The sequence below is a fragment of the Megalops cyprinoides genome, chromosome 12 (assembly GCF_013368585.1).
Source record: "Megalops cyprinoides isolate fMegCyp1 chromosome 12, fMegCyp1.pri, whole genome shotgun sequence".
NCBI lineage: Eukaryota > Metazoa > Chordata > Actinopteri > Elopiformes > Megalopidae > Megalops > Megalops cyprinoides.
Genome location: NC_050594.1, coordinates 27,295,127 through 27,321,837, shown reverse-complemented (window position 1 = coordinate 27,321,837; position 26,711 = coordinate 27,295,127). Strand labels below are relative to the sequence as shown.

At 46.1% G+C, this 26,711-nt stretch overlaps 2 protein-coding genes across 3 annotated transcripts; one reads left to right on the top strand and one right to left on the bottom strand.

Annotated features, from left to right (window-relative positions):
* Positions 1-240: 240 nt before the first annotated feature.
* On the bottom strand, positions 241-4,584 carry LOC118786507 (creatine kinase B-type-like). 2 transcript variants are annotated; one of them, XM_036541584.1, is made up of 8 exons: positions 4,477-4,584; positions 3,340-3,544; positions 2,209-2,363; positions 1,979-2,111; positions 1,591-1,762; positions 979-1,102; positions 688-877; positions 241-480 (listed from the first exon to the last, which is right to left on the bottom strand). In XM_036541584.1, the coding sequence occupies exons 2-8, from the start codon at positions 3,530-3,532 to the stop codon at positions 302-304; spliced, it is 1,146 nt and encodes a 381-aa protein (XP_036397477.1). In that variant the 5' UTR covers positions 3,533-3,544; positions 4,477-4,584; the 3' UTR covers positions 241-301. The 2 variants fall into 2 exon arrangements, with proteins under 2 accessions (XP_036397477.1, XP_036397478.1); XM_036541585.1 differs by lacking the exons at positions 3,340-3,544; positions 4,477-4,584 and adding an exon at positions 2,535-3,323.
* A 704-nt stretch (positions 4,585-5,288) lies between these two features.
* On the top strand, positions 5,289-26,167 carry trmt61a (tRNA methyltransferase 61A). Its single transcript, XM_036541586.1, has 4 exons — positions 5,289-5,364; positions 7,344-7,742; positions 14,291-14,557; positions 25,392-26,167. Exons 2-4 carry the CDS (start codon positions 7,412-7,414, stop codon positions 25,706-25,708), a joined length of 915 nt encoding a protein of 304 aa, XP_036397479.1. The 5' UTR covers positions 5,289-5,364; positions 7,344-7,411; the 3' UTR covers positions 25,709-26,167.
* The last annotated feature ends 544 nt before the right edge of the window (positions 26,168-26,711 follow it).

Genomic DNA, 26,711 nt, shown 5'->3' with positions numbered 1-26,711 from the left:
GGTCACATGTGACAACAAAGAATAAACAGCACAGTGTTTTTGTCAAAACAAAAGACACTCAAAGACTCTGTAGGGCAGTAATATTTATTTTCAGGTGTTGAAATCCATCCTCAAGAACAATGCAATACCCTTGAGATTCCACCCTCCATCACACTGATGGACGGCTTGTTGAGTTTAAGAGTCTCCAACACTCAGCAATGGAGTATTCTTCGAAGTACATACAATTATTCATTTTGATCATGGGGTACAGTTGGGGGTCGGGAGGGGCTGCAGGAAGGGTCGGGTGTAACACACTAAAGGTTCACTTCTGCGCAGGCATGAGGTCATCGATGGACTGGCCCTTCTCCAGACGCTTCTCCATCTCTACCAGCAGCTTGACTCCATCCACCACCATCTGCACCAGCTCCACCTCAGAGAAGCCCAGGCGGTCAGCGTTGGAGATGTCGAAGACTCCGCCCACAGCTGCGGTGTCCACACCACCTGAGAGAAGATAGGTCCATTAGATGAGGGAGGATAAGGAGAAACATCCACACCCCTGTGCACACCAGCCAAGAGTTAGTCACTCGACTAAAATTGCTTGAGGAAGATTTTGTATAAATATAACATTTGCTATATAAAGACACGCTGCTCACAGAACATGTGGCATGTTGCCCTAAGGAAATAAAAGGAGTGGTGTGCATATAATACCTGTTCCACGCTTCTGGAGTCTCAGTCTTTTCAGAATCTCGCCAAATTTGTCATGTTTGCTGACGTTGGGCAGCTTCACGTGTACTCCGCCACGGAGGCCAGTGCCCAGGTTCGAGGGGCAGGTCAGGACGTAGCCCAAGTGCTCGTTCCACATGAACTCATGGCCCTTCTGCTTGAACAGGGACTCAATCTGAGGAAGAATTAAATAAAAAATGTCTGAGACCATTCCACCAAATCCTCTCACTCCAGAACAGTCCTACATGAGGTTATATATCTCTGCTTCTCGGTTACCTTGGTGAGGCCAGTGCAGAAGCGGGTGAAGACCTCCCTCATGTTCCCTCCCTTCTGCATGGAAATGACTCGGAGGTGATCCTCCTCGTTGATCCAGACTAGGAAAGTCTTATTGTCATTGTGCCTGGGGGGAGACAGAACAAATATCAGAACCCATTTCAGTGCACACCCACACCTGTGTAATTAACCTATTGTTTGAGCTTTAATTGAATAAGTTGGCTATATTGCCTTTTAGACCATTGGATCCCATAATATGCACTGTACTTCCCTATTTGCTATTTGTGTAGAACACTGTACATTCTAATGTTGCATAAGTCACACTCGACAAGGATGTCTGCTGAATGAATAAATAAAAATAAGAAAATAAACCTAGTTGTTGACATAGAGCATGACCCTTAGTCTCTGTTACAGGATTAAGAAGGGTTCTGCTGTGGAGTTTATTTTGACTGTGACCCGTATTTCAAAGTCTTGTATTAACAGAACTTGTCTCTTGGAATATGCATTTTGATTGCCCAGGAGTCACTGAGACAAAAGTGGTTGTAAAATGCTATATGAAGTGAAATGTATTTTTGCTCTGCCACATTGTGTCGTAGAATAAACAAATATTCTCACCAGATTCCTCTGGCATCGGGCCAGTCACGCGCCATTCCAGAAGCCAGCAACAAGGGAGAAACAGGCTTGTCAAACAGGAAGTGGTCATCAATTAGCTGCTGCTGCTCTTGCTCTGTCATGTTCTTCAGGGCGTAGTATTTGCCTTTCAGGTCCCCATCCAGGGCACTTAATGCTTTGGAAGAGAATTAGATGTCAAAAAGATTCCCCTTAGAAAAGAACTATCTACAAACTCATAATTTTTATTTGGTCTTAAGCAGTTTGTGCTATAAATAGTGTTTGTTCACACCGAAGCAGAAGAAAAGCACTTTAAAATTCCATTTAATATTACCAAAGGAAGCTTTCAACAAATGACAAGATTCCCATAGATGATACAGAGGGCCTTGCTTACCTTCAATGGAGAGTTTCTCAATGCCACGCCGCTCTCCACGGCTGCAGTGGGGGGGCAGGCAGAACCCACGGATGCTCCTGCCGGTTCGGACTCGGGAGCTGAGGACGTAGTTGGGGTCCAGGTCATCCCCACCCTATGAAAAATAACATGGGGGGGTCAGTGGGGGCCATCCATAAAGGCTTAACTGGAGGAATACAGCTGGCATTGCCTCAGCTGAACTGGAAAAGTACCTTCAGATGTTCAGGGTTCAGGTCAGTCTTGTGTTTATCTGTGGGCTTGTATCCTCCATGTCGGTCCTCAATGACAGGGTCCAGCAGCTCCTTAAAAACTTCATAGGTCTCCTCATCTCCTGCCACGCAGCCCACTGTCATGATAAATGGGTGGCCTGGCAGGGGCAAAGAGCCACAGGAGCAAAAAGTGTCATGAATGACAGCCATCGCATCCAATCTGACCATACAAACATGCTATTACTCCACTTGTTGATTACTACAATCCTGCTTTAGCACTATAGCTGAGCTCTAAACAGTATTATTTAAGTTTACAAGGCATGTTTTACCAAGATTATAAACCCCAGCCTGCATGAAACCATCTATGGCGAATCCATTGGGCGTAGAGTGCTCTCTCAGTGTCTTGTACATGTCCTTGGTTAAGACCTTGGCCATGTGGTTGCTGTGTTGACTTAAGTCAGGGTATTCCTTTTCAGCACACAACTTCTTTATTTTCAGTTTGGCCATTTTAGTAATGCTGAGCAACAACAGTAGCAACAAATTCTACATAGTAAAGGAAAGCCATCTGTTATGCATTAAAGTGCTTTGAAGAGTTAGTGTATCTGCAAAGTGTTAGTTGAATGGCACCTAATGCTTCATTTCACTTAGAAAAGGTTAGTGTGAGGTGTCAGCAAAATAAAGTTAGTAACGAAGTTTGACAATTCACCCAATCACAAGTTATGAGCCTTTACTGACATCATCTCAGGCTTGACACAGACTGTAAAAATGTGTTTTCGGGTGTTGCATTGACCCATACAAGACACCAGCAGGGGGTCTCACTATATGTACTATATACTTTATATATAGTACCATTAAATTATGATTAATGTTGATTATGAACTGAATTCATAACTTAAAGTGCTTAAAGAGTCCTCCATTGTTATGTTAATATTTCATTTGTATTTGCTACTCTAAACACAGCTGCTGTGTGACCAGAAATTACTCTTTGGCAAGGTCACTGTGTGGAGAGGGTAAAGCTGAACACAAGACTGACTTTACAAACCTGTGGTGCCTCAGACTTGAGCTGCCCTTTTTAAATGCACTTTAACAGACAGAACAGATGGCCTGGTAGATAAAACCAGCTTGAGTCTTTACCTGGGTTATCAACCCCAGTTTGAATGACATCATCCAGTGTAAATCCACTGGGAGTTTGTTTGCTCCGGAGGCGTTCATACATCGCCGAAGTCAGCACCTTTGCCATGTGATTATTATGCTTGCTGAGGTCGGGGTACTCCTGCTCCGCGGAGTAGTTCATCTTCATCTGGTTGTGAGTGTTGCCGAAAGGCATGGTTGATTTTCCCTGGATGCAAAACGAAAGCGGGGAAGAGGAATCAAGTTCAAGCCACACCGGAATACGTAACTGAATGCGTTTAAACGATTCAAAGACTTGGCTCCTTCATTTTGAATATTACATTGTATCCAGTAGCCGATTGGATAGTATTGTTACGGCAATCACTTACTCTTTCACGTAGCCTATGTTCAATAAAACATTTTTAAAAACTCGAATACATTATGCAATTGAATTACATTCCTATTCCAGGAACGGAGTGCCGACGTGATAAAATGATTAGAATGTTAGGGACAATTCCTGTGCACCACATCAGTACTTTAACATAAACGCCAAACTTGCAAAATAATTCAGTTTTAGGAACTGACCGTTAATCGTTGTGATAGTTATCCCTCAAAAGACCGACAATGCACCTCAAACATCAATCACCGCAGCTTGTGAGGGGTTAAACTGACATTTTGCGACCAGGAGACGTGATAAAGAAGCGGTGCAGTAAGACCACTGTCCCAAGAAAAGATGAACAGTCGTTGATAACGTTTCCGAAGACCTTGTAGATTAAGAATGCGAGGTCGTTCTCACCGTCATCTCTTTTAAAAAGCGTTCATATATCATGTTCAGATATTAAAGTAAAGTAGCATGCAAAATGTCCAATATTCACAAAACTACCCAAGTGTAAAACGCTAATTTGTTCTGCTGAAGTCAATATACTGCACGAGTTTTCACTAAAATGCATCCGAAGAGGTTTACAGTGGTATTTATGCGCTTCCGTAAACGGGCTGATGAAGAACCAAGTCTTTGTTCACTGGTATTTTAAACAGCGTTTCCCGTTTTATCTCCTAAGATTTTTCAACATCCGACGTCGCTTTAAAACAGCTTTCAAATGTGGTGCAAAATACAGTTTATATCAAATGAATTCAAGCAGATTATGAAAACAGCCTTCCTACCTGCTGCTGCCGAGGCTGTTGCTGCTGCTGATCGCTGGGGGAAGATACAAAGATCCCTATTTTTCCGACGGAAGAATGAACACACCAACGCTTATTCTGGAGTCCAGAATTTAGTACGCTTGAATGTTTTATTATATAGCAGGCGAGCTCGTTTCTGATTGGTTGCTATTTGCAGTCCATTCATTCTATTGGCGGTCTAAAAGCTATTGCAGTTACCGCACTGAGCTTTTCTGTACAGTGAGTTCCACAGAGCCCAGTACACATTTTCCTTGACAGTTTTGATTGTTGTGATTGTGATTGTGTGATAAACGTAAACACTACTGAAGATGAACATGTGACAATAAAATAACAAGGACACATTTTCTAATAATAAGCCTTCATTTGTTGAAGTTTGTCGACGTTCAAGTAAAAATAATTATGCACTAATATTCACTGTTATTTACATTTCTGATTTTTTTCTGTATAACTCAAAACCCACCAAGAACATACTGAAAGATAATTCATGTTGATTTTACATCAACATGATGTTATCTGCGACCATCAATGCGTTCATATCAAAAATGAATAATTTACAGTTTATGTGTGATGTTTCTGCATATTCTGGTTTCATAATGGTAACAAACGTTTTTTTTTTCCATTAAGGAAAAAGTATGTGTAGATAATGTGTAATAATAGTGGTGCCACTGCTAAAACACGCATGCAGAGACAATGCCATGGCGTAGTTAGCTAACATTGTAGATCTAGATAGCTAACGTTACTGTCATTTTAAAAGATTGGTCTTGTGCGTCATCAAATGGAGCCAGGTTTCCACACACGCATGCTGGCCGCTTTACACTGGGTTGTTGATAGCAGCTAGCTAGCTAGCGAGCAAGTAACATCTTTGCAAAGGTAAGCGACATTCTGTTGAAACTTGCAAGCATGTTCTGTGAAATCATTCTTTATTATAACACCTGACACGTTTGTACGTCAGTGGCATTAGACTTTTATATATATGAACATTTAATTAAACTTGAACAGCTGCATGGCTGCCTTGCTTACCAATAGAAGAGCTACTGCTCTTCCTCTGTATTTTAATTTGGGGTATGCTACCACGAACCCGTAATTTAGCAGATGGTATACCTGCCATCCATTCCAATTTATTCGCAAGTTTAGCAGCTTACAAACTATCCAGGCTTGGAAAACGACATGCGTTGCTTTTTAACGGTTTTCGTAGCCAGTTAGCTAGCTAAACTGGTGACAACCAAAAATACCCTTGGTAAAGTGGTTACTGTAGGTGTTTGTGGTTAGTTAGCTACGTGAAACTGTAAGGAGGAACAAAAGTGAAAATAACTAAATAATGTTAAAATAAAGTTAAGCGATGTATCAATGTAATGTATAGCCAGATAACGGTCTAGCTGGGAAGCTAATTGTGGTGAGCCTGTATGGCGTGGCAGAGTCGACCCACGTGAACTTAAATTTCCTCGGAAGTTGCTGCACGGCTTTACCCTTGTGGTGGCTTCTCACGGAACAGCAATTGTAACTATGTTGGTAAAGTAATATTTTACCTAATTTTTGTGTGAAATGAGTTTCTATCCAACAGTAATATATATATATAAAATCAGGTTGCTTGTCTTATTACAGCCCGTTAGCTAAGTAGACCTATGACGCTAATGTCAGTAGGCCTGCACTTATATTATGAAAACGTTTAATAGGTTTCAGATCATATGGAAACAGGTTTTTACGCTGCGGATTATTCATGTAAATATGCATGGAATCCGTGTAAACGTGAACTTTCTACACCAGACAATGTCAGACCTGCTGTTTCCCCCAATTCACCGGTTGATTCCAGTTGCTATGTCCCACGTCATTCCTGAGTGCTGCAGCTGACATACAAGGCATGCTCTAATCCAGCGTTTCCCAAACCTCTCCTGGAGGACCCCTTGTCCTGCATGTGTTAGATCTCTCCCTGCTCCAACACAGCTGATTCAAATGATCAACTCGTTATGAACTGCTGAAGCTGCTTAATAACAAACTGTTCACTTAAATCAGCTGTGTTGGAACAGGGAGAGATCTAAAACATGCAGGACAAGGGGTCCTCCAGGAGAGGTTTGGGAAACGCTCCTCTAATCATTTGAGATAAGAGCGGTGGTATTGTTCAAATATGATAAGAGGCAGCTTTGTGAGTGTCTTGGGGTGTCGTAATGGGTCAGATAATTTTAAGATTCCATTAACAATGTCCTGGTCGGTATGGTAGAACTACACCATAACTGTGCCTTCCTCCACCCTCCACTGTAAGATAATTCCCAGCTGCAACTGCCAGTCTGATACTGTCCATATCCCTGAGAAAGCAAAAGTGAAGTGACTTGTTGTACACATGTCTGACTTTCTGTACTGTACTGTGCTGTTCTGTACTTATTTTTCCTGAGATGACTTTCTCTCAAATGAACTGTAATTCACCTTTACCAAAGATCCTGTAGTGTCATCCAATACGTCCCATTTCAGCCCTTTTCTGATGGTGAATCCCTGAACAAAACCCAACTTTTATACTAAAGCTGGACATAGTCGATAATTTCTGAGAAGGATTCATGTCTGGAGATGTCATTTGTGATATGTCATATGTTGGTTATGGGAGTGTGAATGTCACAAAGATGACTGCGTGAATTTACTCCAGCTGAATATTGCGTGTTTTCAATCATTGATTCTAACAAAGCTGGGCTGGGACCACCTCTGCTTTGGTAAAACAAGGGTAAATAACCTTGGTTGTGTTGGAAGATTTTATGTAACCTTTTCTCCCTCTACCGCTCTCATCTTCAGGTCTCTAAACGCTGAAAACTTGACTTTGACTGTCTGTTCTTCTCATTGCTGATTACACATCCTTGTTACTGTAGGACCTGAAGCAGGTGCCAATACTGCCTTCATCAGTGCTGCACCACCAGCCGTCCTCTCTGTGCCTCCCATGAGTTTTGTGGAGTACGCCGACCTCATCCAGGAGGGGGATGTGGCCATCATCTTCATGGGCCACGACTCCATGTTCCCGGTGAAGGTGCAGCAGGGGGCCCAGACCCAGACGCGCTACGGTGTGATCCGCCACTCCACGGACCTGATCGGCCGCCGTTTCGGCTCCAAGGTCACGTGCAGCAAGGGCGGCTGGGTGTACGTGCTGCACCCCACGCCGGAGCTGTGGACCCTTAATTTGCCACACCGCACCCAGATTCTCTACACCACCGACATCGCCAACATCACCATGATGCTGGAACTGAAGCCAGGCTCCGTGGTCTGTGAGTCAGGTGAGTTTCAGACCTGCATTTGCTCCCAGCTCTACACAGGCAGCATAGAATAACTAGAAGTACTAAAATTCACATTATTTTTATGTTTTATGTATTTGTGGGTACTAGCCTTTTTATAAATCTGGTCAGTTTTCTGGTGTTTCACACGTGTGCCTGGCTGAGAAGGAAATGCATGAGACTACAGGACTGTAGATTTCAGGCATTTCCTTGTCCTCTTAAATAAGGAACTTAGTCTGGATTTCTTCAGTACATATCTGATTTTGTGAAATGTAAAACAAAATGACAGGTAAAATGAATGCACGGATTGCTCTCATTTTATGGCAGCGGCAGTGTAGCATAGTGGTAAGGGACAGGGCTCCTAACCAAAAGGTTGCTGGTTCAATTCACCGCAAGGGCACTGCTGCTGCACCTTTGGGCAAAGATATTTAACCCAGAACTAAATCAGTATAAATGTATACTGTATAAATGGATAGCATATAAATTTGTATCCTATATAAATTTTTCTGGATAAAAACAGCTGCTAAATCAAGTCTTAATGACAACTTGAGGCTGTGGCAAATGTGCCAGGCATTTAAGATTATAATGAAGTTTACACTGTACAGACTGCTGAATTGACTTGAAGTAACTTTCTTTTTCTGTGGCTTTTGCGGATCATTAAAGCCTTGTTGGAAACTTTTCTGTGTGTATTTTGATTTGGGCTGAGGAACGATAATATGAAACATTAATTGCTTAAAGGAAGGAGTGTGTAGTGCATGAGCTGGCTGTGGCACAGCATTCTCTTTGGGGTGTTTCTGTAATTTGCACAGGGACATTGGATGGCTGGGTAGGCCACTGCAGCTGATGGCTCATCTGTGAGAGGATGGCGCGTCTGTGTGTGTGTGTGTGTGTGTGTGTGTGTGTGTGTGTGTGTGTGTGTGTGTGTGTGTAACCTATAACTCTGGGGCTACTGCAGTGCTGCATGCCGCAGTGCTGTACAGCGCATGGTGTGATTCATGAATCTGATGTAGTGCCAATATAACCCCACCCCTCTGTGGTCTTGGGCTGGGACATGTTAGCACAATGGCAGCTAGTGTGTTGTAGCAGAATCTGCACCACTGTGTAATGGGAACCCATCTTTGGTGGTGCACTGCTCCGCCCTTTATGGAGTGAATCCCCATGCTCAGTTTCATCAAGGTGTAAACTGGAGCATTTCCTTCATCCCTTTCTTAGGAAAGGTCCACACTCAAAACAGGCGGCAGATTACTCATCTATTTATTTATTCTAAAAGAAGTATTTATTAATGGAACAAGGTAAAGAACAAACATGCTTTGGGTGGATAGCTATTGTGAGTGTTTAGTTTTTCTTTTTTGTTGGTTTTATAAAAACAGACAAAGAGCAGAGGGATCCATTACACACCCAAATACCACACACACCCAAATCAAGTGGTTGATGGCTATCGGTTCTCATTCAAGTTGAAGCAAGTATTTCAAGTCTAAAAAGGTGACTGACGTCCTGTTTACTTTTAAGATGTCCATCACTACTTTACAATAAAATGTTCCCATTGTTCACTTTTCCCATGTGTTCTATAACACATTAATGAATGTTTATGACTAGATGTTTTACTGGCTGATATTTAAGAACTGGTAGTATAATGATATAAACTGATTACATTTGCAGTCAGACCGCCCTGAAGGTCGTCTGTGACCTTCAAAGCCTTCTTTTGCCCTGTAGTCACCTGACCAGGCTTGATAGCTCTGCCAGGAGTAGATTGAAGTTGTAGATAATGTTATGTGCTGTTATGTGAGGGCTAATGGGAGCCAGCAGTGCCCAGAGATTACAGTCAAACCTTCTGCCCTGTAAGGGGGCACCCCTAAGAGTGAGTGCATGCCAGTGGTAACTGCCAGCATGTGAGATGGGGAGACGCTTTTGGGCTCTCGTATCTCCTCCAACCCTTCCCATTGCTGGCTGGTAGTTGGAGTACAGACTGGAGGCTTGTGCTAGGCCAGGAAGGAGCTCCAGTTACCCTACAATTACCCTGGCAGGGATGATCACGAGCAGCCCTGCTTAGCCAGTGTGTTAATTAGATAGAGATTTGGAAAGCTGGTTGGCAAGGTTATGACAATGCGAAGTATGGTGGAGAATTCTGGCTGGAGAATCTCAAGACCTTGAGAAGATTCTAGAGCACCAGAGACTGGCATTGTGACATGAAGTTGTGTGACATCATTTTGGTTGGCAGCAAAACATTCACAGTCCTGTTTGTCAGCTTGAAAAGCGATATGAGACTTTAGTCCTGTTTGTGGTCAGTGCATAATGAGTGTGACTGACATATTAACAAATTAATAATATACAAACATGCCAACAGTGCAGTTTTGGGTTGCATCTGTGGCATGCAAAATTGGTCATGGAAAGTTTTTTTTTTTTTTTTTTTTCCCCCCATCCTGCATTTTAGTCAGCAACACAGACAGCATGGGCTATGGTTAGGGCTGGGTTGTGGCTAGCCCTAAACTGCAACCCTAACCCAAACCTAACCCAGTATCATAAACATGAGGTTAGGTCGGCCATATCTTATACCTCAGTTTTCGTGAGTGCTGAATTCCCTCAGTGCTCTGTGGATGTGCGTGCCGTCTGGGGGAGGCTCCAGAGAGGACTGAGCAGATTGCATTGGCTGCTGGTGTCCCTGCCCAGCCCCCCTTCCCACAGGCCTGCTGAAAGATGGAGTTTGAAACAGAATGGACAGTGACTACAGCAGCTGAGTTAGTCACCCAGCAGCAGCAGCAGCAGCAGCAGCAGTGGTATTAGTCAGGGCTGGAGTGAAGCACATCCTGCTAATCGGCGAGTGCAGTGATTTTCACCTCCCCTCCCCCGCCTCCCCTCAGTCTGCTGCACTGTCAGGAGCAGATGATTACAGACCCGTCACAGATGATGGTGAGAATGAGGCACGGCCATGTTTTACATCTCTCAGTCCTTTCAGATGGCTGTTGGTGGAATGGGGAAGAGCGGCATTTTTCCACGGTATTGATATGTATTTTTATCGCAAGTTCTCATAACTGTAGCTAGGCAGGAGTACGACTCCTGTCTTGTTCTGTCCATGGAGAAAAATGCATTGAAGTCCTGGAAACCGTAGCTAGCTTCACATTCTACTGTGCAGGGACTCCCGTTTCTGACTGGACAGATTGTAGAGATTACAGAGCAGCAGTGAGTGCAGTAATGCTGGATGCATCTGAGAGTAATGAAGGAAAACATGGCCAGGTATCGTGTCATACACATCCTCTGAGCTCCAGTGCTGAAATGAGGTACAAAGCACAACCACAGTTGTATCCACAGATAATGTCAACATCCCCTTACACTGGGTGAATTCCTGTGAATTTCTAGGATTCATTCACCAGGAGTCTGCAGCTGTTATAATACGATAGGCCCTTCCCCCCAGTCTCTCCACTGATTCTGTCTTGCCTTACATTTCAAGAGGCTTAGAAAAACAAGCCAATGTAGCCCTAGCACTGTTATACTCTCGTCGGCCTTAGAACACCCTGGCCTTGTGCAGTATTCAATGTAGTACAATGAAACGGGTCATGTAGGTCATTCGCGCTGGTCATCTGCCATTTTGTCATTGGATTGAGATGTATGAGTCACGCTCTCGTGGTGAGCAGTGATGAAGTGCACTGCAGACTGTAGCGTGTGGAACTCAAGAGCTGCCTGCCAGAGGGAGGGATAATTGCAGCTTCTCTTCTAAATTGAAACCAGAAATACGGCAAACTGACTCCCACCAGATGAGAAGACGCAGTTTAACCGGCATTGCAGAGGCTTGGGACAGATGTGTTCTCTTCTGTAAACGGACGGCCCTTTGCTCAAGGGACAGAGGGTTGTTCAGCTAGCCATTTGACTTCCGAAGCAGACAGAGTGGCTTGGAAGCAACGCAGCTTTTTGCATAGTTCTAAGTAAATGGGATTGAGTTCCACTTCACGGGCCTGTGAAGGAGCGAGTGTGCTATGGCGCTGGCAAGGCTGGACCTAGTTTGTTTGGCGAGTTCTCTCCTTCTTGCTGTTTTTACAAGGGGTGCATCGCCAGAATTGTCACAGTCAAATCATAGAATCACACAATATCAGGCAATAACTACAATAACTTACGATGTAGCCTATCAGTGCTGTTTCCTTGTTACTTTTTCCTTAGGCTTACTCTTGGGGGTTCAGGCCTGGGAAGCTGCTTTGTGATAAAATGTCTTTGTGGGAAGCATTATACAAATAGAATGGAACAGAATGGCATTGACTTGAATAGAGTTTTACTGAATTGAATAAACATGCCTGGAGGCCTCGTACTGAGACAATAAAATGGTGTATATTAGTCAGAACTTAGGATCCGATAATTTCGGCACTGCTGATTCAGATAACCTTTGATTGGTTCCTGTAGTTCAAATAATGAACTAATTTAAATGCTTTCAGATTGGCCATACATTTTCCAGGAATAATTTAAGTAACAGTACGATTTTGCTGTTCCAGCCTTTATCTTGAATGCTGTAACTGGAATTACTCTACAGCCTGGCATGTCTTCGGAGTGTAACACGCAGTGCACTTAACGTTCCTGATGGCACGCTGGAGAGAGTCCCCCCTGCCCTGTGGGTTCCATTCATCAGCTTTAATTAGCATGCAAAGCCGGAGCTCTAATGTAAACATTGCCACCATTGTTACCATGAGAACAAAGTGGTGACGTAATGCGAGGACGCAGCCAAGTTGCTGCCCCATTGTCTGCCCCCACCTCTGCCACCCCCCCGCCCCTGTGTCTCATTAATATGACCGGCGAGTTACGTGGCTCACCCAGACGCGCACAACAGCGCGTGTTGTTCTAGCAGTCTGAAAGTCCGGGCAGATTCGTAATTTCCCTCTGCCTTACTTAATATGTCATGTTTGCATGCAACCTTTTTGGACATTCCAGCAAAGCACTCCTTCTGCCCACCCTGTAGACTAATGAACTTAAAAGACGGTTTGGGTCCTAGTGGGTGACTGTCACTGTCCTGACTCTCCGGGAGCCCTCAGATGATGTGGGGGGGCACTAGGGCCGTGTTCTCTGCTGTCAGCTCCTGCCGAAAGTCCGACACGCTGCTGTTTGAGGTGGAAGTGAATTGTGAAAACTGACAGGTTAATGTCCCCTTGTGCTTTTGCGAACCCCCTAGTGAAGTCACAGTTTTGCGACCTTATGAAAATGGAATCTTAGGAGTCGAGCTTGAACTTGACCTCTGTCGTTCCAACAGTTATTGAAGTGCACATGTCAATAACTGATCACACACAGGAGATTAATACTCTGTCGATATTCAGTGTTTTTTTTTTTGTACCAGTACCATACTGCCAATGATCCTGATCTAAACAGGGACACAAGGTAAAAATGTAGGTGCTTAAATACACTGAAAAGGTACTGAAGGTTTTCAGGAAGGTGCAGCTTGGGGAATGGAGTGTGTCAGGCTGCCAGCAGCAGCAGTACGCAGTGACATGCAGTTGAGGTGCGGCAGCACGGTGATCTGAGAGAGGTGTGACGCACAGCATCAGGGGAAGACACACGCTGTACAGAACTGCTTGCTGGATCGGCTGCCATCAGATCAGAGGCAAGTCCCTGCACCACCATCTCATTTAAACGAGGCTTTCCAAATATATTGTTTTTAAGCAGCTCTGTGTTAGTATGCAAATAAGGCATGCAGCCCTACCCTCAGTGTCATAAAAATGTCAGGTTTTTATATGGCAAAACACAGTGTCTGTGAGCTCAAATCCATCCTCATAAATATTAAATGTAATTGAGCAGCAAATAACATTGGTACAATGTCATGCTTCAAGTAAAAAAAAAAAAATCAACACTCATGCGAAACATGATATAGCAAGGTGAATATTCCATCTACACACATCCTAGAACACTGCTCACTTGAATGCTTCCTCCCTCTGGAAGAATGGAAGAATTCAACAGCATATGTGATTTAAATCCGCTTCTCTGGAAAATGAAAAAAATCTCATTCTAAGAACAAGAGGAATTGGAGGAGCTCAGGAGGTGAAATTTTATTGAGATGAATATTAGTTTGTTTCAGATCATGCCATCATACATGTTCACATAGGCCTTCTCAATGCTGGGGGATACAGGAGGATACACCTTCTGTTGAAGCAAGGCCTGCAAGTTGCCCTCAGTTACTCCTTGTTGAACAGGGGCCAAGTATAACACAAACGTTGCCAGAAAATCGCTGTTCACTGTATCCCTTTCACTGTTTTTCTTTTCTTTGGTACTCGGTCTCAGTAGCGATTCAGTCTAAGAAATGTAAATGTAAACACCACGTTGCTGAAATGCAGGAAAATGACCATTTTTGCTGAAATTGTTACACTTAGGTGAATTGTCATTGTCTTGTATTTGATAGTGTGGCAGGGTCATCATTTGTTATAACAGTATTGACATTGTATCGCGGTGGCTTGAATTTATACATCATGTATGTCATTATTTTTACATCATTGCATGAGCAGTGCTTTGCATCGCGGCTGCTCTGTGGGAAGGCGTTTTCGGCTCGGCCGTGCAGACCCGCCCTGTGACATCGCCTCTCGTTGCAGGCACGGGCAGCGGCTCCCTCTCGCACGCCATCCTCCGCACCATCGCGCCCACCGGCCGCCTCTACACCGTGGAGTTCCACCAGCAGCGGGCCGAGAAGGCCATCGAGGAGTTCCGCGAGCACAAGGTGGGCCACCTGGTCACCGTGCTCAACCAGGACGTCTGCAAGGACGGCTTCGGGGTGACGGGCGTGGCCGACGCCGTCTTCCTGGACATCCCGTCCCCCTGGGAGGCCATCGGCCACGCCAAGAGCGCCATCAAGAGACACGGTGAGGAACAGGGTGCTGTGCGATGTGTGCCTGGGGGGAGGGTTAATTTGGGATGATACTCTTAGCCCAGTCAAATGTTTGATTGATGACTTGATGATTAATGGTTGTTGTTACTATGTTTAATTAGCCCTGGTGGCGGTCTTATCAGTACTGCTGCTCTCCAGTGCACTCCCCTGTCTCCACTGTATGAACCTATCAGGGCAACATGACTCCCTGCTCTCAGCTGGTGCCATGTTCAATCACCCTTTCAGAGCCCCTCCTCTCCCCCCCTTCTCTCTGTCTGTCAGCCCAGAGTGGCTCTGTCTGTGTCATGCAGGCTTCTGTGGGCAGTACAGGCAGGTCTGACTGCCCCTTCTTTATCTTCTCTGGGGTCTTAACCAGCACAGTTCTGTTAGAGAGCAAATTCACTTATGCAGAAAGGAACATACTGAGTTCAAGGCATTGTTATGGTGGGAGAGGCACTCCCCTGCCTGTGCCATTACACTTATTGATTACAAGTTGAAAGTTGTTTCGATGAGCCATTTGTGCCTACTGAACATATAGCAGAGCTGGTGTACCCTGTGCGTGCCAACAGATTTGGACACTGTTTTGGAGTGGTGCGTAATAGGTCTGTCTTGGTATCAGTAGCACTTAACACTATTCTTAACAGTGCAGTCTCACCACTAATGTCTCTGCAGGGTTTACTCAAATATTTGTACTTCAGGGGCCGTGAAAGCTATCCATTTCTCTCACTTCAATTCTCTTTTGCTTGCTCTCTCTCCTTTCCTCTCTCTCTCTCTCTCTCTCTCTCTCTCTCTCTCTGTTCTCTCTCTTTCCAGTCTTGCGGCACCTACTCCTACTCCAGACCTGTTGAGTGTAATAGGGCACATCCATCACTCTGTGTGGAGCTGTGTCTGTGTTCAGAATACTAACCAGCAGCCCGAGATTCTCATCTGCAGTCTGAGTCACACGCTGGCCATTGGACACTAGAGATTGTTTCCACCCCAGCATCTCAGTGAGAATGAAAGCGCTCTCCGGTGCTCCACTGTTCTAATTGGTGCTTACCGATTCTCTTTGAGAACTGGCTCACAGCATCTGAGATACTCAGCCACAGTCAGAGAGAGTGCGGGGAGGCAGACGTGAGCACAGAGAACAGCTGAGGCTAGGCTTTGGGTAGTTAGGAGCTGATTTATTGTGTGAGAATTGCCTCAAGACCCCATTAGCGGTGGCTGAATCTTGGATTGGCCAGTGACTGATTGCTGGACACACTAACAGCAGCGTCCTTTTCAGGCTGCTGGATACCTGGCTTACAAAAGACAGCCCACTCATGTTCCCGCTGCGCACGGCAGAGCAGGACCACAGTGCGGGACTGAATATTAACCATTCTGTTCTAATACTGAGAAAACTCGGGCTCCACTCCATGCCCCCTGTAGACTAGTGTCCCTGTTTCACACATGCCTTATTCTCACTGTTTATCACAAATGACAGACCACCTCTGACCTCTCTGCTGTGTCATCTTCAGTGGTTGGCTAGGGTCATTTTAGTAGAGGACTCCTGGGAGAGGGCGGGTTAAAGGAACTGAAGTTATGCCCTTTCATTCCATGCCCTACAGCTTTCTTAAAAGAGCCTAGCTGGGGGGCGCCTCAGAAAGCTGGCATGGCTGGCGTGGCTGTGGAGCATGCAGCCGTCTCCATGGGAATCAGGACCCCCCCGGTGCCTGCTGGGCAGGCCTGGGCACGCCAGCTGTCCTGGGGGTGGGAGGTGTGTACAGGGATGGCTGGACCTGCCGTAGGTTCTGCCCTGTTCTGTGTCACTCTGCGTGCTCCCTGCTGGTTAGCCTTGCTGCACTCATCACAGCTGTCTTCCCTTGCCTTTCAGCTTCAGGGGCTAAACTCAGCCTGCTGGGTTCATGACATTACATTACATTACATTCTTTTAGCAGACGCTCTTATCCAGAGCGACTTCCAGCACAAAAGAGCAGAAAGTGTATCCATTCAAGCTGAACGTCAGACCAGGCTAACAACACTCCCAGACCAGTGAGTGTGAGCATAACACTATTCAAGCCCTACCACAAGTTAACTTGTGCAACATGACTAGACAAGGGAAGGCATGTATACTACATGTATACATGTGATGTTGTGTAACTGTGGAGATCGATGGACCGCGTCTGTCAAGTACATGCCAATATCTGTGACGCCTGTTACTTCTTAGCGTTTCTTTGGGTCAGCCTCAGTCCGTGTCCAGGAGCAGGAAGAGTTTCTGTGCACTGGAGTGTGGAAGCCCCCCCTGCCTGGCCCTCTCTCTGCCCTTTACTATGGCAACCACCTGCATCCACACTGCCTCTCAGAGCAGTTGTGTAGATTCACAAAGCAGGGAGCTGGGCCCTTGGCCCAGAGATGGATTAAAAGGGAGTTATTTAACTCTATGCGCTCTCCCTCCCTGTGCTGTTCTCTCTCTGGCTATGCTGTATCTCTCTTTCCTATCTGCTTTTCACATTAATGTCTTATCTGGGGGTTAGGGAGGTCAGATGTTCTGGACCAGAGAAGATTAAGCTTTCATAGATACCCTGTGTGCAATCTGTGTGCTCCCTGCCCTAAGCGGTGTGTGACTTTGAGAGGAGAGATGGGAATACAGTATAATCTGCTTTATTTCACCTCTGCTGTAAAGCACAAATATATGATGATACGTATGATATAACTTTAACAGGGTTCCAATATGATCCTTGAACACTGTCATGCAGAACAGCCAAGAATGCATTTAAAAGTGTTTATTCATGCGTTACACATTTCATAAATGTGATAATGTGATAATTTCAACACATAAGGTGTCAGTAATTCAGTTGCAGTTTGTACATTTTTATTGCCATATTGTACCATTATTAGAATATTACATGGCAATTTAGTGCTCTAGTTCCAATTTTTCATTTATCAAATAGCTTGCTTGACCATAGTGTCAGTAAGGATTATTATAATACAGCATGTACTGACTCAGTTCTTTAAGAGCATGTTAACTGCTTTACAGAATTTCTCCATCATGTTACCAGTTGTCGTTCTAGTAAGCTACAGCATGAAATGACTGAACAGCACATACAGCTTTATGGTTACTCATTGGGGAGGACCAATAAGAAACAGCCCACTACTCTTCCAGATGGAGAGGCACTGTTGTAGCTGTGCCGCTTCCTTAGGAAGCCAGAGGACACAAAGAACACCTGGTAAGCAGCTAGCCAAAAGCATTATACATTGTTGTAGCTATCTGCGGGCTCCCGAGTGGCTCAGCTAGTTAAGCTTCTTGTTCCATGCCGACTGACTGCTACAGATCTGACCTCGGTTTGAGTCTAAGCTGTGTCATTTACTGTGACTGGAAGCTTGTTTTGCCACTGTGGTACAGTCTAGTAGCTCATGACCCACCTGTGACGTGAGTGCAGACGTACCTGTCCTACAATCAGTATTCACAGACTGTTGCATTGTGGGACTTCTGGTGTGAGAAAGCCCTCGGCTGCATTTGGGTGTATTGGAGGGTTGCAGCACTTCTGTGTGAGCACGTAGGGTGTGCAAAGAGACAGACCTAGCATAGCGCAACTGCAGACGCCAAACTGGGTGGAAAAGGGGTAAGAGCCATTAAAAGCAAATATCGTAGTATTTAAAGGTTTTAAACACAACTGAAACAAACATTTTGGCAAGCAAATGCACTTTCGGTACTCTTAACTTCTCTGAGGGAGTTGATTTAGGAAGTCGAAGCTGTCTGGGTGAAATGCCAGCTATGCTTGTTTCCGTTGAAGTTGATGCACAGTTTTTCCACATCCACTTGCGGCTGTCCACTCCAGGACTTCTGGAACATCCCGCTGCTGCAGCCAGCAGAACATTAGTAGCCTAAACAAGCTGCAGTGGTAGCAGCAGCCTATTGCTAGAGGGTAATGGTGTAGGCAGCTGAACCTGCCCGAGGTGTGTTGACAAGCCTCAAAATCAATAAGTGAACGTAAGCTTAAATTGACCTTATTCTAAAAAGGTGTGGATCGATGACTTTGACTTTTTAGTACGCTCACGTGAGGTCATTTTTGGTGGAGTGTTATGACAAGTTGTTAACCTCTGTAAATTCAGCTGATGATGTAAAATACCATCCCAACAGCTTTCGTCTCTAGAATGTTTCTACAGCCAACTATGCTATTATGGGTAAAATTATCCAATTGTCATTGGTAATATTATTTTAAACTATACACCTAAAGGGCAAAAAGGCGTAATGTGGTACTCTGACAATACACAGGTTTCCTGACAATATTAAGAGGCCATTTAACATTGAAACCAATGGTGCATGACAGATGGTTTTGAACAGAACATGACATTTAAAAAGGTTGTGGGTATCAAGCCAGGTGATATTAACCAAATCCATCTGTATGCGTAGGCACTTCTCTTTTATGCCGCTGTCAGTTTCATACAGCCTGGTGCCAGCGGGCTGTAGTGAGCCTGTCTCTTCTGTGCGTAAAGCAAAGCACGGTGTCTGAGCAGGGAAAGCGGAAATGAAGAGCAGTGTAATGCAAAGGCCTTTGGGGGACAGACAGCACATTTCCCATGGTGCACCGTGCCAGCTTTCAATCAGGAGAGGCCCATCTTATTCCTTGGCTCTCTGCTCTATAATCCCTCTCCTCCCCAAATTCTAGAGCTGATCCTCTACCTGGCTATCAAACTAACAAATCCCTTAATAACAAAGCTCGGCTGGTGCTTCCCTGTCTAGTTTTATATTGCTGGACTTTGGCCATGTGGATGATGCACCTGGCAGTTCTGTGGAGTAGCAGTTTGAATACTGGTCAGCGGTATGTTTTCAGGGGAAGGCAGCATACAGCTGTCTTACCAATAAGAAATTTCCCCTGGAGCACCTTTACCTACCCTGTGAAAAGCTCCATGTAATTTGCAAATGTATTTGGATAGTAATCTCAGGCAAATGAAGAGGTATTATGTAGACATTAGAAGGGAGACTCAGTATGAAATGGAATGTGCGTTGCGTGAGGGTCACAGCCTCAGATGCCGTGGGGAGGCAGAGCGACGGGGTCACACAGGATGAGAGGCTCCTGTTTCAGGGCTGTTCTTTGGCCCCGCATGCTGCCGGTTTCACTTACCGCCGTCCGCAACGCTTGCCGTTGTTCTGTGGCTCAGGGCTGATTACATGCAAGTTTTATTGCTGCCTGACCGACAAGGAAAGTACTGCCACCGTATCTCCTTACTCCTTTGCTCTCCTGCTCTCCTTTCTCCTCTCTTATCTCTCTCCCTCCTCCCTTACTCTGAGTCATCCGGCAGGGTTGTCATTGGCAACAGCTTGGACGTTTGGTGCTACGCTCCTGACTCTTTGCTGTCAATCCTGTCGTCTGACCTGTCATGTGACCTGGGTGCTTACTGAAGATCTCTCTCTCTCTCTCTCTCTCTCTCTCTGAAGCTTGCTTGCAACAGCCTTTGTTTTCTTTTGAAAGACAATATGGTTTTGCATACAGCGAGGCGTGGAGAGGTGATGGAGGCACGCTCCCGCAGGGCTCGCAGCTGCTCCAAACCCCAGTGCTCCGCTCTGTAGGGAAGAAAGGCCCTCCACTCCTTCTGTGTTCGGCGTTTCTGTGGAAACACAACTCCGTGTGTGTGCGCGTCTGCAAATGTAAGCGTCTCTCAGAGTGAGTGATGTAGGGAATTGCAGCCTTACATGGGAGCGCTGCAAAGGCATCTTCACACTATCTCACAATCTTTCTTCACAGGCACACGCGCACACACATTCTCACACACACACACACACACACACACACACACACACACACACACGCGCGCGCGTAGATACGGGGCCTCTTTGCAGGGGCTTTGTTGATTCAGCGCTGATTGCATGACCATAAAGGGTGAGGTTGCCGGGAAGAGCAGCGGGCGAGAGAGTCTCCTTCAGGAGAGGCGGCTTCGTATCCCCTGCAGCAGAGGCTGTCGCGGCACCAGTGAGCCCCCGTCTCTGGAGTACTGAGGACTGCAGGGCAGATCATCCTCAGCTTGGTACAAAAGGGCACCAAGGGCAGAGCTGAAGGAGGAACACATGCTGCTGCGGTCCCATGCACTCATGCTGCTCCTTGCATTATTTATTCATAAAGTCTGTAGCCACTACATGAAGAGAGCTGATTTAATCATGCAGGTGGGGTGGAGAGTGGGGGGAGTCGTGGCGCCTTTGCTCCTGCCAGGTGGCTGAGGGGTGTGCAGTCCCGGGCCGTGGGCGTGTCTCTGTGGAGGGACGCACAGCCAGATAGAGGCTTGACCTCCTGTCATAGGACTGCTACTGTCAAATGCTCAGACTGTAAGAGTAGAGCTGTGCATGGAGTTTTAAAATGAGAGGGCATTTTTGATTGCATTCGGCCTCTTTTTAAGTGTAAATGAGTGGACCATAAGCGGCTTTGCGCCCTTGAAAGCCAGAGAGTCTGGCTCTGCGAGTGGCTGTTTTTCTTTTTTTTCCCTGTATAATTCTTTTCATTTTTGGCCGGAAGCCGGATCTTTTATTTGGAGCAGCAGAGTCTGGACAGTCCCAGATCCTGGCATGGGCTGCCCTCTCCCAGGCCTGGTTGCCGGGAGACCTGCAACATGTGTTTATGCCTGCTCTCATGAACAGCCGGCCTTATTTGTCAATGGAACGCCTGTTATCTGGAGGAACAGACTTGATTGTGCTGTGACTCCTCTCAGCCGTGTCTCTTAAGCTCTTAAGCTTGTGCTTAGCATTTTCCTATGCTCACTGCACAGTGCTCTGTACAGTACCTGGGTTTACTACAGGAGGTGTGTTGTACCCAGTTGAGCATATTTAGCATATTTGAATATGCTGCTTTGTAGTTCGTTTGAAGAGGTCCTTAGAATGTGTTCCTCCTTTGCTTAAGCTGTATGAAAGCTCCTCTGTATCATACATCCCACAAGAATAGTGGAAGCTGTGCTATTCTCTCATGGAGGTACATCAGAGACTCCCTCCATCATCAGCCCCATTTAGATCCATCTCTTGTGAGTACATTAGTAACTGGAGGCCAGGAGACTTTTTCAGGTCAGATGAACTTTATTCTTCTTGCCCTGGAAACAGCACCACACAGATTTCAGAATATCTGATGTCACATCAGTGTGTAAGCAGTCAGCCTATCCCAAGCAGAGCACAGGGGGTTTGCGATGACTGTTGAAATGTAGAAGTGATCATATAAAAAATAGGCCTGCTTGATAGGTAAGTACTTTATATCATTAAGTTCATTAGCAGGCGTGGAATGGCCTGTCGATTCATTATATTGCTGTGACCACAAACTCTTACCACAAAGATGCTGCACTCATAAGCTTTGATTTCAAATTTTATGTGATGTGGATTCTTGCTTCCATCAGTGTGCCAGTGGAATGGACTTAGATGTTAAAATGGACTTAAAGAGCACACAAAACAGTTCAATTCAAGAGTACAAGAATAACTGAATTGGTTATTGTCTGATAGTTCACTGTCACTTAGTTTTCCTGCAATCTGCGAGCAGCAACTTTAGTGGTTAATGTCATCCGGGAGCAAAAGGTTTGCCTCATCAGTTTTTTATTTACATACATACAAGGAAATAACAGGTAAAACCACCCTGCTGGCTTAGCTCCTGTACAGACAGGCCTAAGGTGAATGTCCTGGAACAGCTGGGATTGTTCCAGGGAGAATCACAGCGACGATGTTGATAAAACATGTTGCCGTACAGGAGGACTGCAGGACACATGACACCGTGCACGTCTGCTGCTTCCTTTTCCAGTCAACAGTGACACTGAAGATTGCATTTCAGGAGGCCACGTCCTGTAAAGTATTGATGTTTTATCTCCCTGTGATAACAAGGAAGGTTAAACTTTGAATGTAACACACACACACACGCGCGCGCGCGCACACACGCACCCATGTGGAGAAGCCGTTGATCATTAACAGCTAAGAGCAGTACGTTGTCATCACAGTGAGATGGTCGTGAGTGACATACATGATGGGATATTGCGTCACCTCTGTGGCAGGGGCGGTGTTTGGGAGCTGCCACACCCGCAGGCTGGAGGGTGCCGGGCCCTCTGTGCAGGTGTAGGTCTGTGCAAGTGTGGCTGAATTAGCAGCTCCTCTTCGCCCCCTCCAGGATGTGGGTCCACTTCCACTCTGGGAAAAGGATGGTGGGTAGAGGGGACCACGCTCCGGTATTTGCTGACAGAATAGTCATACACAGCGCAAGAAGAGTATTCCAGCGCGATGTACCCATTAGCTTAAGTGTTCTAGGAATCACACATATTTTAGGGTCACAATAGGGGTGATGTAGGCTCAGTCAGGCCCACTTTGTACTGGAGCGAAGGACCAGTGTTCCATGGTACACTGAGGTGTCAGTGATGACCATCCCTCAGTGTTCCTTGCTCACCCACTAAATCTAGCATCCTCTGTCAGGAGAGCCCTCAGCAAGGCTACCCAGTCCTCAATGAGTGCTTTAAGTGTAGCTACACAACTGAAGTGGTGTGACTCAGACCTCCCAGTGTCTGTGTGTGTGTGTGTCTCTGTGTCTGTGTCTCTGTGTCTGTGTCTCTGTGTGTGTGTCTCTGTGTGTGTGTCTCTGTGTGTGTCTGTGTGTGTGTCTCTGTCTGTGTGTGTGTCTCTGTGTGTCTGTCTGTGTATGTGTGTGTGTGTCTGTGTGGGGATTAAACAAGCTGGCTGTCCTGCTGCTGTGCCCTGCCTGCTCTGCCGTTATATAACTCGCATAGCAGGAGAGATGGGGGGAGGGGAGGGCAGGGGAGTGGGCCGCAGGTGGCAGATGGAGGGGTCAGCTCCTCGCTCATTAAGCAGACCCCCTCCCAACGTCTGACCATTCGCTTGACAGCCCCTGTCATCGTCACAGCGGTAACTCATGGTAACCCTCCCGCATTCGCCGGAGACCCCGGCCCCGTGTTCAGCTCCACATCTCGGTTACTGCGGCAGGAGGACTGCATCCTCAGCCAGCCTCTCACAGCAGGACTGACGCTTGACATTTAAAGAAAATCACTCCAGGGTATAAACAGAAGGCTGTGTACAGGGCCAGTGGGTATCCGGGTGCCTCCATTTTCATTCTCAAAGCAGCATTTACTGCGACGTTGTGCTTCGTATTTGAAGTTTTAATATCACAACGGGCTTAAATGTAGCTGTACAGATGTCAGAATAGGCATGCATGTTTGTGTGATGTTCATTTTGGACTGCAGTACTTACCTGGCATGAACAGAATCACTCATGCCAGTGGCATGTCTGTCACCCAAGGGATGGCGATTATGTAAAATAAAATATTTAATGGGTAAATGGCTTATACTAACCAACACAACAAACAAAGCTACCATTTTTAAAACATGGCTCCTTCAATAGCGCCAGCATTTTTAATAACCTTTCATTAGCCTGTCAAGGAAAATCTGAGACTGCCCCTATCATTTGGTTTCTCTTGAAGGATTGTGTGCAGTGTAATGTTGGTGACAAGATTTGACTCTTGTTCTAAAAGTCAGAGTAGTCTATAAAAAGCCATGAGGTTTACACCCCCCACCCCCCAACACACACAAACACACTTCCCTAATGAGGCTGTTGATCTGTCTCCTCTAACCTTTCACAGCACACAAAAGCAAGAGGTGATCCTCAGTAAAGTGGATTGGATGAGATCCCAGTCCTATGTGAAGGAGTGGAAGTAAAATACCACTGATTAACAGTGAGGACCTCCCCCCCCACCTCACTGCACCCTCATCTGCTTACACAATGTACCCTAATGAGCGGGAGCTCTCAGATCAGTAACCCTCCTCCCGCTTCCTGTTGGGATGGGGAGTCACATGACTGACAGTTGCCCTCTGTAGCGCAGTCTGTAATCCACAAACTGTTTTTTTGCCACAGAGGCAGAGTTTGGATGTTAATCTGAATCTGTTCAGGGCAGAATCAGCAGGTGAAATGGCAGGCTGCTGGAGCAGTGTGTGTGTGAAAATGTTTCAGGTTCTGGAGAAGAGAGAGCAGGCAGAGCAGGGTGAAAGAGTGGAACAGCAGATGTGCTGTTAGACACACTGTCTCCCTGCATCCCCGTATCAGCGTGGTTCGGCAGGTTAATGGCTCACTCGCGCTATTTTAAGGGCCCTGCGTTATGTGCCTTGTGTTTTCGCCCCTCCGCGGTGCGGCTCTTCCGGGGGCCTGCCTCCGGCGAATGCGGCGGGTGCGTCAGAAGCCGAGAGGAAGCCGGCGATCATGTCAGCGGCAGAACACACTGCCCCGGGTTTGAACCTCCCGTCTCCAGCGCACAGCGTCCGTCAGTCAGCATCAGCCAAGGCCGTTTCCACAGCAACTATCCCCCCCCGCGCCCACCGCCCTTGACTGAAGACGCTGGTCGGGTCAGCGGTGTCGGTCAGCGCTCCCACTCGCTGCACAAACTTAGACAGTGCTGTGGGTGGGCTGTGGAGCTGTGTGTGTCATCTCAACGCACATTATCTCTCACCTGCTGCTCCGCTGCTGGGGTTTGCTCTGGCTGTCTCATTCGGCCTTCCTCTGCCTATTTCAGCTTGCCACTTTTTGGGCAAGCCAGAATCAGGTTCCTGCTTCTGCTGTCCAGCCCTCAGTTAAAAATGATTTACAGCAACGGGAGGCGGAACAGCACAGTCACGCTGAGTAGTACGCATTCTTTCAGGCTGAATGTACACTAAGAGAGTATGGTTTTCTGGAATGTCGGGGGTGTGTTATGAAATACTTTTGCACGTTATATTTTCACTTTGCAGCACAGCTCCTCCCTTGTCGGAGTATGAATATTTCCAACTCCCAGCTCACAGGAAAAGCAACACAACTTGAACGCATGCAGCTGAATGATGAGCCCTGTCCCCTCGACCCCTGTGTGTGTCTGTGTCTGCAGGGGGTCGCCTGTGCTCCTTCTCCCCCTGCATCGAGCAGGTGCAGCGGACGTGCGCGGCGCTGGCGGAGCACGGCTTCGGGGAGATCTGCACCCTGGAGGTGCTGCTCCGGGTCTTCGACGTGCGCTCCGTCTCCCTCGCCCTGCCCGACTTCGGGCCCGACGATCCCCTCCAGGCTGGCCCCGACGCTCCGGGAGAAGGGGGCGCACCTGGGACCCCCGCTGCTAACGCCACCGTCACCTGCAAGACGGCCATGCCACCTCGAGAAATGGCTGGCCACACCGGATACCTGACTTTCGCCACTAAGAGCCTGGTGTAGGAATTTGCTGTTGGAGATTACTGTAGGAGACTGTTACTGGAGGCCTAAGCAAATGTGAGGTGCACAATATATAACAAGAGTTTGGCCTATGTAACCAGCTCAGCGAGAAAACTTGTTTTTCTCACTGTTGGTCTCTCCTCACTACATAGGTGTCCATTGTCTGTACGCACAGCGAAATCTTGAGAGAATTTAACTTGAGAGGAATCTGTTGATACATGGTGTAATGCATGTGTATAGGCATGAATACAAATCCACAGGTGCACAGATTTTGGACAGATGAGGCGGACCCATCCGCCTGCTGACTGCAGAGATGAAGAGCGGTGGAGGCAGCTGTGAAAAGAGGCAGGCATAAGTCACACACCCTCTTAATGACATAGATCAGTTATTGTAATGGGCTACCTGCCTTTTCTCAGTATCACATTTCCTTAAGTACTCAGTTTTCAGTTTTGAGATTTTATTTCTTTTAGTACCCGTTTCTGAAAGCATCTGCATTTGTTTTGTATTTATTTTGTACTTTGGACTTTAATGGAGTAAAATCAATTTGAAATTAATGCGTGTTTCTTGACTTTGTCCAAAACCTGTGTCTGAAAACATTTGTATGTATGGTCTTTATGTATTTTTATATATGTCTAATCCAGAACTAAAATTTTTTGCAACATAGGTCTTTGATTGTAATATATATATATAAACAGTCTACCTTTCTCAGTGCATTGGTTAACAATGTCTGCTTATAATGTGCATTCAGCTGGTGTGAAATGGTATTTTTCACATGATAGTAGATTATATCTCTATGTCCTTCACATAGGGCGTTGGAAATAAAAGCAGCAGGTGTTTTTAATAGATAATTCAGTAGATATGACTTTCCACACCAGCAAAGTGTGAGGGTTGCGTTTGATGTGGTTATAGCTGCACTTTTATTTGGCTTGGAGTCTGAAGAAGGGATTGCATCTGGCTGTGGGCCGAGGTTGTTGACCCCCCATTTGGACGTCATAAACAGGGAAAA

What these genes read in the sequence shown, in the direction of transcription:
- LOC118786507 (XM_036541584.1), bottom strand. Translation starts at nt 3,532, where the DNA reads ATGCCTTTCGGCAACACTCACAACCAGATGAAGATGAACTACTCCGCG. An exon ending in CCCGATGCCAGAGGAATCTG is followed by an intron (nt 1,103 to 1,590) that starts GTGAGAATATTT and finishes GTCTCCCCCCAG; the next exon opens with GCACAATGACAATAAGACTT. An exon ending in TCTGCACTGGCCTCACCAAG is followed by an intron (nt 878 to 978) that starts GTAACCGAGAAG and finishes ATTCTTCCTCAG; the next exon opens with ATTGAGTCCCTGTTCAAGCA.
- trmt61a (XM_036541586.1), top strand. Translation starts at nt 7,412, where the DNA reads ATGAGTTTTGTGGAGTACGCCGACCTCATCCAGGAGGGGGATGTGGCC. An exon ending in CTCCGTGGTCTGTGAGTCAG is followed by an intron (nt 7,743 to 14,290) that starts GTGAGTTTCAGA and finishes CTCTCGTTGCAG; the next exon opens with GCACGGGCAGCGGCTCCCTC. An exon ending in GAGCGCCATCAAGAGACACG is followed by an intron (nt 14,558 to 25,391) that starts GTGAGGAACAGG and finishes CTGTGTCTGCAG; the next exon opens with GGGGTCGCCTGTGCTCCTTC.